Source organism: Bubalus bubalis, chromosome 2 (assembly GCF_019923935.1).
Source record: "Bubalus bubalis isolate 160015118507 breed Murrah chromosome 2, NDDB_SH_1, whole genome shotgun sequence".
In the NCBI taxonomy this organism is placed as follows: Eukaryota; Metazoa; Chordata; class Mammalia; order Artiodactyla; family Bovidae; genus Bubalus; species Bubalus bubalis.
In genome coordinates this window covers 65,588,822-65,602,392 of record NC_059158.1, presented here as the reverse complement: position 1 = coordinate 65,602,392, position 13,571 = coordinate 65,588,822, and the positions used below count along the sequence as shown (strand labels likewise).

At 37.4% G+C, this 13,571-nt stretch overlaps 1 protein-coding gene across 1 annotated transcript in view; it reads left to right on the top strand.

Annotated features, from left to right (window-relative positions):
• The window catches only part of NUP35 (nucleoporin 35), a 32,104-nt gene extending 26,266 nt beyond the window's left edge, over positions 1–5,838 (top strand). The window contains exons 6-9 of the mRNA XM_006071785.4: positions 570–639; positions 1,383–1,511; positions 4,053–4,217; positions 5,194–5,838. Coding sequence (XP_006071847.3) covers positions 570–639; positions 1,383–1,511; positions 4,053–4,217; positions 5,194–5,271 — 442 coding nt within the window. The 3' untranslated portion in view covers positions 5,272–5,838. The remainder of the gene's footprint in view (positions 1–569; positions 640–1,382; positions 1,512–4,052; positions 4,218–5,193) is intronic.
• The last annotated feature ends 7,733 nt before the right edge of the window (positions 5,839–13,571 follow it).

Sequence of the window (13,571 nt, the reverse complement as noted above, 5' to 3'; positions counted from 1 at the left end):
TTAGTCAAGGCATTCAGCACTTTATGAAGAAGAAAGTAAAAATCACTTAGAATTTTCCATACAGAGATAAGGCCATTTAAAATTTTGGTAGCCATCTTTTTAATTGATTGTTTACCATTGATTCTGGTTCTGAGTTTTTGTTTCAGGAACACATATTTGAGTTTTCAGGTGGTGCTTAATATGTATCGATATGACTCTGTATAATGTAAAGTTCTTTGCTCTATAATAACCATAGTAGTATATTTCCACCCCCCCCTCAACAAGCATGTATGCACATACATATACCCACGTAAAGTAAGTTATATGCAGAACTGTGACTTGAATTTTAGAAATTTCAGGGGTGGAATTTGGAGATGGAAAAAAGTAGCTGAGTCAGAACTAATTTTAACATAATTTGCTTTTGGGTGATGGGCAAATGAATAGATTTAACTAATAATAGAGGAAAGCAGAATGATCAAGGGTCTCTTATTAATGTACTAGACAGCTGGGGGGAGTTTATCTTGAAACACTTGTAAGTTAATTTGCATTCAGCATTATTGAAGTTGATTGGGCAAGTTTTTTTTCCCTAGGTTTCCTCAGGCATCTGCTTCCTATATATTATTACAATTTGCACAATATGGGAATATCTTAAAACATGTGGTAAGTCTTAATTCTTTTCAGTTCAAGATTTAAGCTGAGGAAAGATAACCTGTGAATTTGCTGCTGAATGTCTTAAAAGTTTTTCTTTCTTTTTTAAAATTTTCAAAGGATATATCTGTTGGAGTCTGACAGGCTGGAAGTTGCATAGTATTTGATAAAAAGAGATAGAGAAGATAAATGAGAGTTTCAGGCTCCCCCCCTTTTAAAAATAGTTACCAGTCTCTTAAAAAAGATTATGACAAATTTTCCAAATTGAGCTTGTTTTATTGGGGTAAACGAAAGGATATTTCTAACTTTGAGTTCTTAGAGTTTCTTTAGTTTTACAGAGAGCTTTTTTTTTCTTTAAATTACCTTGCACAGTAAATTATAAATAACAAATCTTTTCTTTGTTGCTACAGATTGACTTGTTTAATTCCTACAAAAAAATCAAATCGATGAATACAGTTTAAAAAAAATTTCATAGCAAGTGTAGATAAGACCTTTTTGTAAGAAACAGTTATCTTTTGAGAATTACTTTGCTTGTAGAGAATATTTGCCACATATTCTTTATATAAGAGATTTAAGAATTCGAGATACTGAAATTGTTTAAATAGAATTTTTGTTGAATTCTAGTATACAGCTTTTTACAGGGCATCAGATAAAAAGTAGAAGCAGATTTATTTTTGTATGTTTGTTTTCTAATAGAAAATTTGAATTTTATATACTTTATATTTTAATTTAAGAGAAAACTTCATTTTTTGCAGATGTCTAACACAGGAAATTGGATGCATATTCGTTATCAATCTAAACTGCAAGCCCGGAAAGCCTTAAGCAAAGATGGAAGAATTTTTGGAGAATCTATCATGATTGGTGTAAAACCATGTATAGATAAAGTAAGTTATTGCTGATGTAAGGAAAACAGCTTAATTTATCTGAAGAACACAGAACTAAGTACTAACATTGGTGGTGGGTCACTTTGCTTCACTGTGCTGCTTTTGCTTAGTTTTTGAAAATGTGATCGATGATGTTATAGCACTCTTTGATGATAAGTCAATGATATTTAGTCACAATGTTCTAGACATAATATATCCTAACCCCTTCACTCTGTAGGTAGTCAAGAGGTCTTAGGTAACTTACCCAGGGTTGTTAAGGTGAGGCCTACATTCTAGGTCTTTTAACCCATTCCCTTTTTGGTGCAAAGCAACGTCAGATTCAAGTACTTTAAAGGAGTGGTGCTATTTCAGAATGAACTATTCCATAGGAATGGTGAAAAGTGAAAGTGAAGTCGCTCAGTTGTGTCTGACTCTTTGCAACCCTGTGGACTGTAGCCCACCAGGCTCCTCCGTCCATGGGATTCTCCAGGCAAGAATACTGGAGTGGGTTGCCGTTTTCTTCTCCAGGTGATCTTCCAACCCAGGGATTGAACCCGGGTCTCCTGCATTGGAGGCAGACGCTTTAACCTCTGAGCCACCAGGGAAGCCATTGAACGGTAACTGAGGGTTACCTTTTGAAAGACTGAAGCTTTTTTTTTAATGTAATATCAAATAGATTTATTTACATGTATATTTTTTAAAACTTCGTAAAAAATATATTTATTTATTTGGCTGTTCCAAGTCTTGGTTGCAGCATGTGGGATCTAGTTGCCACACCAGAGATTGAACCTGAGTCTTCTGCATTTGCAGTGCAGAGTGTAGCCACTGAACCACCAGGGAAGTTCCTAACTTTTTGTTTTATATTGAAATATAGTTGATTAACAATATTGTGATAGTTTCAGGTATACAGCAAAGTGATTCAGTTATACATACACATGTATTTGTTCTTTTTCAAATTCTTTGCACATTTAAATTGTTACATAATATTGAGCGCGTTCCCTATGTTATATAGTAGGTCCGTCCATGTTGATTGTCCATTTAAAATATATCAGTGTGGTTATGTCACTCTCCGTAACGATCCCTTCTGCCCATCCTTATCCCAGCAACCATAAGTTGATTCTCTAAGTCTGTGAGTATCTTTCTGTTTTCTAAGTTCATTTGTATCTTAAAATTCCATTTATAGGTGATACCATTTGATATTTATCTTTCTCTATGTGACTTACTTAGTATGACAATCTCAAGGGGTGTCTGTGTTGCTGTAAATGGCATTATTACATCATTTTTAATGGCTGAGTAATACTTCATTGTATATATATGTCACATCTCTATCCATTCCTCTGTCAGTGGACGTTTAGGTTGCTTCCATGTCTTGGCTGTTGTAAGGTGAAGCTCTTTTATTAGTCATTTCTGTTTTAAAATATTTAAATAATACTAAATGTTTATATGGGGCTTCCCTCATGGCTCAATTAGTAAAGAATCTGTGTTCAGTGCAGGAGATCCAGGTTCGATCTCTGGGTCAGAAAGATCCCCCTGGAGAAGGGAAAGGCTACCCATTCTTGTATTCTTGCCTGGAGAATTCCATGGACAGAGGAGCTTGGTGGGCTATCGTCCATGGAGTTGCACTGAGTTGGACGTGACTGAGTGACTCACATATACACAAACAGACGTATATTTATATACTTTTAAATAAACTGAGTACACTTTAAACTTTTCTTTGTAAAAAGATCATGATTTTCTTGTAAAATCATGATCATCTTTAATATATGTGAACCTCTACCTACCAGGCACTGTGCTTGATACTTATATATATACATTAGTGCATGAATTAGACATGGCTCCTGTTATTATAATCTAGGATTGCTGAGTAGTTGTATAATTATTACATTGTGCTGTAACAGATCATCGTAGAGGCTAGAGGAAAATTTGGGGTTACTGGGTATAAAATAGCACTGGACTTTGATCCCCCACCCATCTCTACTTCCCCCAAAATTCTCTTGTCTTTCTTACTGATTTCATAGTGTTTGTTGCTGCTGCTGCTGCTGCTGCTGCTGCTAAGTTGCTTCAGTCGTGTCTGACTCTGTGCAACCCCATAGACGGCAGCCCACCAGGCTTCCCCGTCCCTGGGATTCTCCAGGCAAGAACACTGGAGTGGGTTGCCATTTCCTTCTCCAATGCATGAAAGTGAAAAGTGAAAGTGTAGGTGCTCAGTTGTGTCCGACTCTTAGCGACCCCATGGACTGCAGCCAACCAGGCTCCTCTGTCCATGGGATTTTCTAGGCAAAAGTACTGGAGTGGGGTGCCATCGCCTTCTCCATAGTGTTTGTTAGGAGAGTCTTACTCTTGAGAGTTGATAGTAGATATTTGAGGTCATTCAAGTGAGATTTCTGTTTGAGCATTAGACCTCATGCTAGCTAAGAAGCAGGTATTGTTTTATCAAGTCTAAAATTATTTGAAAGGTGAATTAGATCAAATAAAGTATGCTTCTTTTAATGATGTTTTGTTTGGACGTAGTAGTGAATAAGATGTATTATGTTAGTAAACAGAAGTTCTTTCTTTCTCCAGAGCGTCATGGAAAACAGTGACAGGTGTGCTTTGTCATCTCCATCTCTCGCCTTCACACCACCAATCAAAACCTTAGGTACACCGACCCAGCCTGGAAGTGCTCCTCGGATTTCTACCATGAGACCTCTGGCTACAGCATACAAAGCTTCTACTAGTGACTATCAGGTATTTTAAGGATTGGATAAAGAACATACTTTAAAGGCTGCAGTACATAGTGTGTTTGTTTAACTTTTTCATTGGGTTGATTTGTATGCAATTAAATGCCATTAAATATTTCCTATTGAAGTTGATTACCTTGATGAAACCAATAAACTTTGTGTTTTTAAATTTTCTATTTTACAAATTACAGTTTTGGCCAGTGGAAATTTATCTTGAATTAAAAAAAAAAATCTTTATCATTTTAAAAAACATTTTGAGAGTTGTTATTTTAGTTTTTTCTAAGTTACGTTTGCATACATAAAAAGTTTCTTGTGGACATCTCTGGCGTGAGAGAATGTTAAAACTCTATTAGTTGATAACTAAATCTGATGGTATCACACATGAAGAACCTTAGATTGGAAGTAGTTTTGGTGATCAAAAGAAAACATTGCCTAGCTCCCATTTCAAAACTTACCATTTCAAAAAAGCTTAAAGGAAAAGTTCATTATGTTTATTGAAGAATACTAGAAATATTATGACTCTCATTCAGTATATAATTATCTCCTGCTTAATTAGCCAGGGGTTCTAAACTTGCCCAGCTACAGAGACAAGTCCTAAGACAGCAAATAAGACACTTTAGTAGAGCAGTTGGACTTCCCTTGAAATTTGGGAATCATTCTAGAACTGGCTTAATTTTTCCTTTTAGTTTTTTTTTTCTTTTAATCATCATTTTAAAGTCCTCATCTCCTGTAGCTTTAGTGTTTGTTCATTTTACTAATTGGGCAGCAGATGCACCTTGCTTCGCCAAAGGAGTATAATTTTGCCATTCTTAAAAGCATATGGATCTTCTAACTAAGCCTGTGTTTTAATCTTTAATTATACAATTCAGTGCTACAAATCCATTTTAGTGTTTGGTAGTTTAAAATTAGCTGTTAACTGTAGAATGGACTCGGACACTAAAACCATAACTGTACAATTTTACGTATGTGTGTTTTTTTGATAGGTGATTTCTGACAGACAAACACCAAAAAAAGATGAAAGTCTTGTATCCAAAGCAATGGAATACATGTTTGGCTGGTAGTGTAGGAAGAGCTGAGCCGCCAGCTACAAAGGGGAAGACTGCCACACTAAAACAGAGTTCGCGGGGTGCTGCTGGAACTCTTCGGTTAGTTATATAACCACTCTCGACAGCCTCGTACAGCTGCCTCATACTTCCTTTGGAAGCTTTTTTCTTTAAGAATATAGCAAATTGTAGCTCGCACTTTAAAAGATGCTTGAGATACATTTTAAAGAAACAAATCCCTGTATAGAAGATTTGGGGCTTTCTGTGATAGTGCGTGATTAACTGCAAAAACTCATTGATAACTGTAAGTTACATAATTGAGTTTGCAGTGAGCCTTTGTAGTCTTCATAAATTGGTGAGGTGAATTTCATGAAGGGTAACTGTACAGCTGCTTCTAACAAGACACAAAGATTATAATTAACAGTTTGAATTAGGGTCTTTTATTAATTTAGATAGTATTTAATATTTTAATTATCCTTGTTTATATTGTCCTGTCCTGGGTGATCATCTTTCAGTCTTGTAAAGCCAATGCAATCTTTTAAAAAACCTGAAGTTTCTTGATAATAAACTTGTCAATTATATGTATTGAGCAGTTTTTGAGAGTGATTATTAATTAGTACAAAAAGTTTGAAGTCTTTGCAGAAATAGAGAAAATATGTCAGGAACCTTCATCTGCCTATAATCCAGCTTTAATAACCACGTAACCACTACTATTTTGCCATGCTAGTTTAATCTCACTCTTTTTGTTTAAAGTATATCTGAGATGTGATTTTAAATACTTGAGGTTATATCAAAGAAAGAATATTTCCATATGTAATTACCATGTCAGTATCTCACCTAAAAGAAGAATAATTTTTTAAGTTCTAATATGTAGTCCTTAAAAAAAGTTTTCCAGTTGTTTGAAAAATTTGTTTGAATTTTACAGTTGGTTGGTTTGAGTCACTATTGAGACCACGTCTACACAGTGTATTTGGTTTTGTCTTTGGAGTGTCTTCAAGTTTAAATCAGAGTTTCCTTGCTCTTCTCCACTGTTCAGTACACCTTGACTTGTTCAAAGTACCATGTGAGTTGCCTCTGTAGAGTCCCACAGACAGAATTTGATCGGTAGTTTTTTTGTTTTACTTATTCTATCATTTGTCCCATATCCTAGAAGTTGTATCTGCTGCTGCTAAGTCACTTCAGTCGTGTCCGACTCTGTGCGACCCCAGAGATGGCAGCCCACCAGGCTTCCCCGTCCCTGGGATTCTCCAGGCAAGAACACTGGAATGGGTTGCCATTACCTTCTCCAATGCATGAAAGTGAAAAGTGAAAGTGAAGTCGCTCAGTTGTGTCCGACTCTAGCGACCCCTTGGACTGCAGCCAACCAGGCTCCTCCGTCCATGGGATTTTCCAGGCAAAAGTACTGGAGTGGGGTGCCATTGCCTTCTCTGGAAGTTGTATCCAGGGAAGGTTAATTAGATTCTGATCTCATTTTTTTGAGCAAGAATACTTGATGGTAGTATGGGATACTTTATGTTAAACCAGGGGACATTTAGTTCTGGTTGTCCCACTTTTAATAATCCTGAGGTTGGTCATTGGGCACGTGGGCAAAAGCCAGACACTATTGTTGGAAAGGTCGCCATTAACTTTTTATATAACATTTTAAAAAGCATGCATTAATGATACTTGTATGAACCAGTTATTTCATTAAGGTTTGTAAAATGATGCTTTTCTTTCATTCCTATTGCATTTGTTAGCTGTAATTCTTTTCATATGGAATGACTTTGGGCCATTTGGTTATCATGAAATACATTCATGTCCGGATGCCAGGATAAATATTTAATTTGTTTCCTTTATCAGTTTTCAGAGTAATTTTTGGTACCCTGGCAACCTCCACTGCTGTTCTGAGTTAAAAAAACAAAGTTTTTTTTATCCTTTTGTATCACTATGTACTTATGGCTTTAAGTTTTTTTTTTTTTTAATTCATTGTTTGAATTGCTTGCAGACATTGTCTTACTCAAATTATCCTCCTTGGCCAGTGAAAACCTCAAGCTGGCACTATGTAAAAAGGAGGTTTTAATTGACATAATATTTCACTACAGAACATGTATCTAGGTAGTCTGCATATTTCTTTATATAAAGAGTAACTAAAATAACACATTGTGTGGAAGGTTTTGATACCCTTTTTAAATTGCAGCAAACTACTGTGAAGACACCACCCTTATGGCAGAAAATGAAGAGGAACTAAAAAGCCTCTTGATGAAAGTGAAAGAGGAGAGGGAAAAAGTTGGCTTAAAGCTCAACATTCAGAAAACGAGGATCTGGTCCCGTCACTTCATGGGAAATAGATGGGGAAACAGTGGAAACAGTGTCAGACTTTATTTTTTTGGGCTCCAAAATCACTGCAGATAGTGATTGCAGCCATGAAATTAAAAGATGCTTACTCCTTGGAAGGAAAGTTAAGACCAACCTAGATAGTATATTGAAAAGCAGAGATATTACTTTGCCAACAAAGGTCCGTCTAGTCAAGGCTGTGGTTTTTCCAGTGGTCATGTATGGATGTGAGAGTTGGACTGTGAAGAAAGCTGAGTGCTGAAGAATTGATGCTTTTGAACTGTGGTGTTGGAGAAGACTCTTGAGAGTCCCTTGGACTGCAAGGAGATCCAACCAGTCCATCCTAAAGGAGATCAGTCCTGGGTGTTCATTGGAAGGACTGATGCTGAAGCTGAAACTCCAATACTTTGGCCACCTCATGCGAAGAGTTGACTCATTGGAAAAGACTCTGATGCTGGGAGGATTGGGGGCAGGAGGAGAAGGGGACGACAGAGGATGAGATGGCTGGATGGCATCACCAGCTTGATGGACATGAGTTTGAGTGGACTCCGGGAGTTGGTGATGGACAGGGAGGCCTGGTGTGCTGTGATTCATGGGGTCGCAAAGAGTCGGACATAACTGAACTGAACTGAACTGTGAAGACTTGTTTAATTCTCTGAGATGAAGTGATACTAAAGAATGTACTGGGATGGATGAAAATCATTTATCATTACATTTATTATAAAGTACATTTTATCTGAAACTTTAAAAATCTTTTCCAACTTAAAATAGGATTGTGTTTTATATCCTGTCTCATTACATACAGAACTCAGTTATTCAAGGTAGAACTGGATACTTCTCGCATTAAAACTTCTGGATTTGTATTGAGTTACATTTTTGTAAAAGGGCTGTAGATTTTTGTTTTGAGAGGGCATTTTATTTTCATAGACCTCTGTGGAGCATGAAGTTTGGTTTCTAACTAAAAATATTTGTTTGCTATGTTTGAGTTTGTTCTTTTTACCCAGTATTGTCTCTGACCTTTCTTCGTATATATCACATCATTTATTTAAAGAGAGCCAGGAAATAGATGACATATATGAGTATGTGTGTGTGTGCAGAGTTGTTGGATGTTTTTGCAGATGAACTGTGGTTTTATTGTTGTTTAGTCTCTTAAGTTGTGTCCACCTTCTTGCGACCCCATTGACTGCAGCACACCAGTCTTTCCTCTCCCTCACCATATCCCAGAGTTTGCCTGAGTGCATGTGCCTTGAATCAGTGATGCTGTCCAGCCATCTCATCTTCTCTTTTTGCCTTTGGTCTTTTCCAGCAATAGGGTCTTTTCCAGTGAGTTGGCTGTTGGAGCATCAGGTGGCCAAAGTGTTGGTGCTTCAGCTTCAGCGTCAGGCCTTCCAGTTAGTATTCGGGGTTGATTTCCTTTAGGATTGACTGGTTTGATCCCCGTGCTGTCCAAGTGACTCTCCAGAGTCTTCACCCACACCACAATTTGAAAGCATTAATTCTTCGGCGGTCAGCCATCTTCATGGTCCAACTCTCACATCTGTACGTGACTGCTGGAAAAATCATAACTTTGGCTGTACGGACCTTTGTCAGTAGAGGGGTGTCTTTGCTTTTTAATACTCTGTCTAGGTTTGTCATAATCTTCCTTCCAAGAAGCAAGCGTCTTCTAATTTCATGGCTGCAGCGATTTCATCCACAGTGATTTTGGAGCCGTAGAAGAGAAATCTGTCACTGCTTCTGCTTTTCCCCCATCTGTTTGCCATGAAGTGAAGGAACCGGATGCCATGACTTTAGATTGTTGAATGTTGAGTTTTAAGCCAGTTTTTTCACTCTCCTTCACCCTCATCAAGAGGCTCTTTAATTCTTCTTCACTTGGCCATTAGAGTGGTATCGTTTGCATATCTGAGGTTATTATTTCTCCTGGCAATCTTGATTCCAGCTTGTAACTCATCTGGCCCAGCATTTCACGTGACGTACTCTGCATATAAGTTTAAATAAACAGGGTGACAGTATACAGCCTTGACGTACTCCTTTCCCAGTTTTGAACCAGTCAGTTGTTGTATGTAAGGTTCTTTGCTACTTGACCTGCATACAGGTTTCTCTGGAGACAGGTAGGATGGTCTGGTATTCCCATCTCTTTAAGAATTTTACACAGTTTGTTGTGATCCACACAGGCAAAGGCTTTCATATAGTCAATGAAGCAAATGTTTTTCTGAAATTCCCGTGCTTTCTCTATGATCCAGCAAATGTTGACAGTTTGATATCTGGCTCCTCTGCCTTCTTCTAAACCCAGCTTATACACCTGGACGTTCTTGATTCAAGTACTGCTGAAGCCTAGCTTGAAGGATTTTGAGCATACCTTACCATGGCAAGTGAGTGCAGTTGTCTGGTAGTTTGAACATTCTTTAGCCCTGCCCTTCTTTGGAATTAGGATGAAAACTGACCTTTTCCAGCCCTGTGACCACTGCTGTGTTTTCCAAATTTGCTCACATATTCAGTGTAACACTTTCATAGCATCATCTTTTAGTCTTTTAAATAACTCAGCTGGAATTCTGTCACCTCCGCTAGCTTTACGGCTAGTGATGCTTCCTAAGGTCCACTTGACCTCACACTCCAGGATGTCTGGCTGTAGGTGAGTGATCACACCATCATGGTTATCTGGGTCATCAAAACCTTTTTTGTACAGTTCTTCTGTGTGAGAACTCTCCACTATGATCCGTCTGTCTTGGCTGACTCTGCATGGCATGGCTCATAGCTTCATTGAGTTACACAAACCCCCCCTTTGCCACGACAAGGCAGTGATCCATGAAGGGAATGGTTTTATTACTATTTTTTGACAATAAGAGTGAAAAAATGTAGAAATCTGTTTAGGAGCTTAAGTTCTACAAAGAAACCAATCTTGGTTAAAAAGATAGTAATTTGTAGCTTCCAAGTTTGCAGTTAAATCCCCTCATTCCTTTCTGAAATGTTTTTTCCTTTTTTCCCCAAATGTCTTAATTAGGTTTCATAGAGTGTTGTAAAACTAAGGAGTACTTTCCCTTCCATTTTTCCTGTTGCTACCTGATCTTAACTTTTTTAATGTTCTTACCATTCATTTGTCAAATGTTTACTAAGTGTTTGTCTTATTCATTATGCTAGTTGCTGGAGATTGAGCAGCAATAAGGCATAGGACTTTGATGTTTTTCCCCCGAGATTCAAGATGATTAATTTATTTAGTGTTCCCTCTACTCCCTTGCCATTTTCACTCTTTTTACCCAAAGTTTGGGCTTCCCAGGTGGCACAGTGGTAAAGAGACCTTTTGCCAATGCAGAAGCAAGAGACACGGTTTCATCCCTGGACCAGGAAGATCCCCTGGAGTAGGAAACGCAACCCACTCTAGTATTCTTGCTTGGAAAATTCCATGGACAGAGGAGACTTGGGGGCTACAGTCCATAGAGTTGCGAAGAGTCAGACGTGACTGAGCACGCACACACGCACCCCGAGTTTCCCTTGTTTATACTTCTTTAGTCTCACTACTTGTATTGGTTCTCCATCCCCCTCATCTTTTCCCACACTATGAAGAAAGAATAATAGAAAAAATAGAATACTAGAAAAAAACAAACTGTTCTGTTGCATTGTGATTTTTAAATCAAAGTTTAAGTTTGATGTACAGCTTATCTTTTAACTTGCATGTAAAATAAAGGTTATGGCCATTGACAAATCTTGAGCTAGATGACATTGTATTTTGATTTTTTCTTTTTTTCCTTTTCAGTTTTGTGTTTTCTAACTCATCTGTGTTTCACATGTCCAGAGTAACTTACATGGCAAATGCTCCACATACTTCTTTCCTTCTATTCATAGTTCTAGACACTTTCATGTTATGACACTAGGGAGAAAAGTGGGTCTCTGTTTCTCCAATATCCTGTGAATTGGTTGGCAATAGCTATGTGATGTAGGCATGAAGACACTCCTGTGATTTACACAGTTAACCTTAAATATAAATACTCTTAAATCTCAAGTACTTTCCAAACATTTTTAAAAAATCTCAATATGTAGGAAAAGACTAAGCGTAAAATACACTAGTACATTGTAGGTTCAGTCAGACTTGAAAAGGGTTGAGATTTCTATGTGATGTAGAAATCTGAAGTTCTTAGTAAGCTTGTACGACTTCTGGAAGTTAATGAAGCAAAAGTGTAGGTATTGTGACTCAGAGATTCAGCTTTGGAAGTTCACCTCACATTAGTAAATAAGTTGAACCAAAATTATTTTAGCTTAAAATTTTACTAGGTTGTTAAAAAGTAATGTCATGATGTAAGGTGAAAATAATCCCTCTGACATTTTTAAATAGCTTTCCAAAGTGGGTATCTGACTCTCTTGGTCTAATACTCATTTTCTTGACTCAGTGTTCTTATATTAATTTCAGTAAAAATGCTGATAGCCTATACAGTTCAAATTACTATAATACTAGCTGGGTGATTAAAAGGTAGTGTTTAAAAAAAAAAAAAAATAAAAGGTAGTGTTTAAAGTTACTGGAATTTGCTTTTTATAATGATTGCCGCCGCCAAGTCGCTTCAGTCGTGTCCGACTCTGTGCGACCCCACGGTCTGCAGCCTACCAGGCCCCTCCGTCCATGGGATTCTCCAGGCAAGAACACTGGAGTGGGTTGCCATTTCCTTCTCCAATGCATGAAAGTGGGAAGTGAAAGTGAAGTCACTCAGTCGTGTCTGACTCTTAGGGACCCCATGGACTGCAGCCTACCAGGCTCCTCCATCCATGGGATTTGCCAGGCAAGAGTACTGGAGTGGGGTGCCATTGCCTTCTCCCTTTATAATGATTAAAAGCATAGATTTTGGAGTGAGACTATTTTTAACTCTTGTGCTTGTCTGATAACTGTATAACCTTGAATAAGTTATTTAACATTTTTTGTGCCTCAGCCTCATCATGTATAAAATGATGATAGTATATTCATCATTGGATTGTTAGATTAAATGTGATTTACATGTAAATCACTTAGAATAGCATCTGGCATGCACTATGCATCCATTAAACATTAACTATTAATAGTTAATATGCTTGCTAATTAGTCTCATTAAAAAAATGAGTATGTGATAGATTAAAGATGGCTGCAAATTTTTGACATTCCTCCCTATTGAGCCACAGGATCTAGTTCTCCTTCCTGTGTGTGTGTATGTATGTGTTTAACTGATATAATACAGTGATATAATACAGTTTAACTGATATAATACCATAATAATGGTATGCCAGGCCCAGAACTAGCCTACTAGAAGATCAGCAACTTCCACCTTGGTCTCTTGAACTCCTGATCTCCCAGGTGAGAAGACCCATTATCCCGTGGGAGAGATATGGAAAGGGCCTGAGACTGCATGGAATGGGAAAGGGACTTAGCTCTCAACAAAGCCTTCTGTTGACAAGGCACCAAGTATGCCAGTGAGGGTGTCACAGACTCTTAGCATAGCCTAGCTGCCAGCTCAGAATCACCAGGAGCGCATTCATATCGTGAAACAGGAGAATTACCCATCCAAGACTTGTATGAATTCCTGAATTCACAAGATTGTGAGATATAAGAGTAAATGGTGGTGGTTTCAAGCTACTAAGCTTAAGGGAGGTAGGTTATGGAGCAGTTGAAGCAGAAGGTAAGAACACATTACACATGTCTTGCCTAAAATCACATAGATATATAGTGATAGCAATTGGACAGAAACTCAGATCCTTTAGAGCACAGTGTTGTGGAATTATAGTGTATTTTCTTTAAAACTCAAGATTATTTGATTTTTAAATCATTTAAGATGCATTGGAGTTGAGAAGTGTTTTAACGAATGTCCTAGATTCCAGTTGGTGGATGTAAAAGAAGCTATTATGTAATAGAATATTTAAAAAGAAAGTATTAAAAACTATACATGAGTTATTTTTAGTCATAAAGTTTCTTAAGAATTTACAATATATAAAGCATCAACTCAGCATAAATTTTATCACTGCACACATTTAATTGTGAATATTTAAACATCATT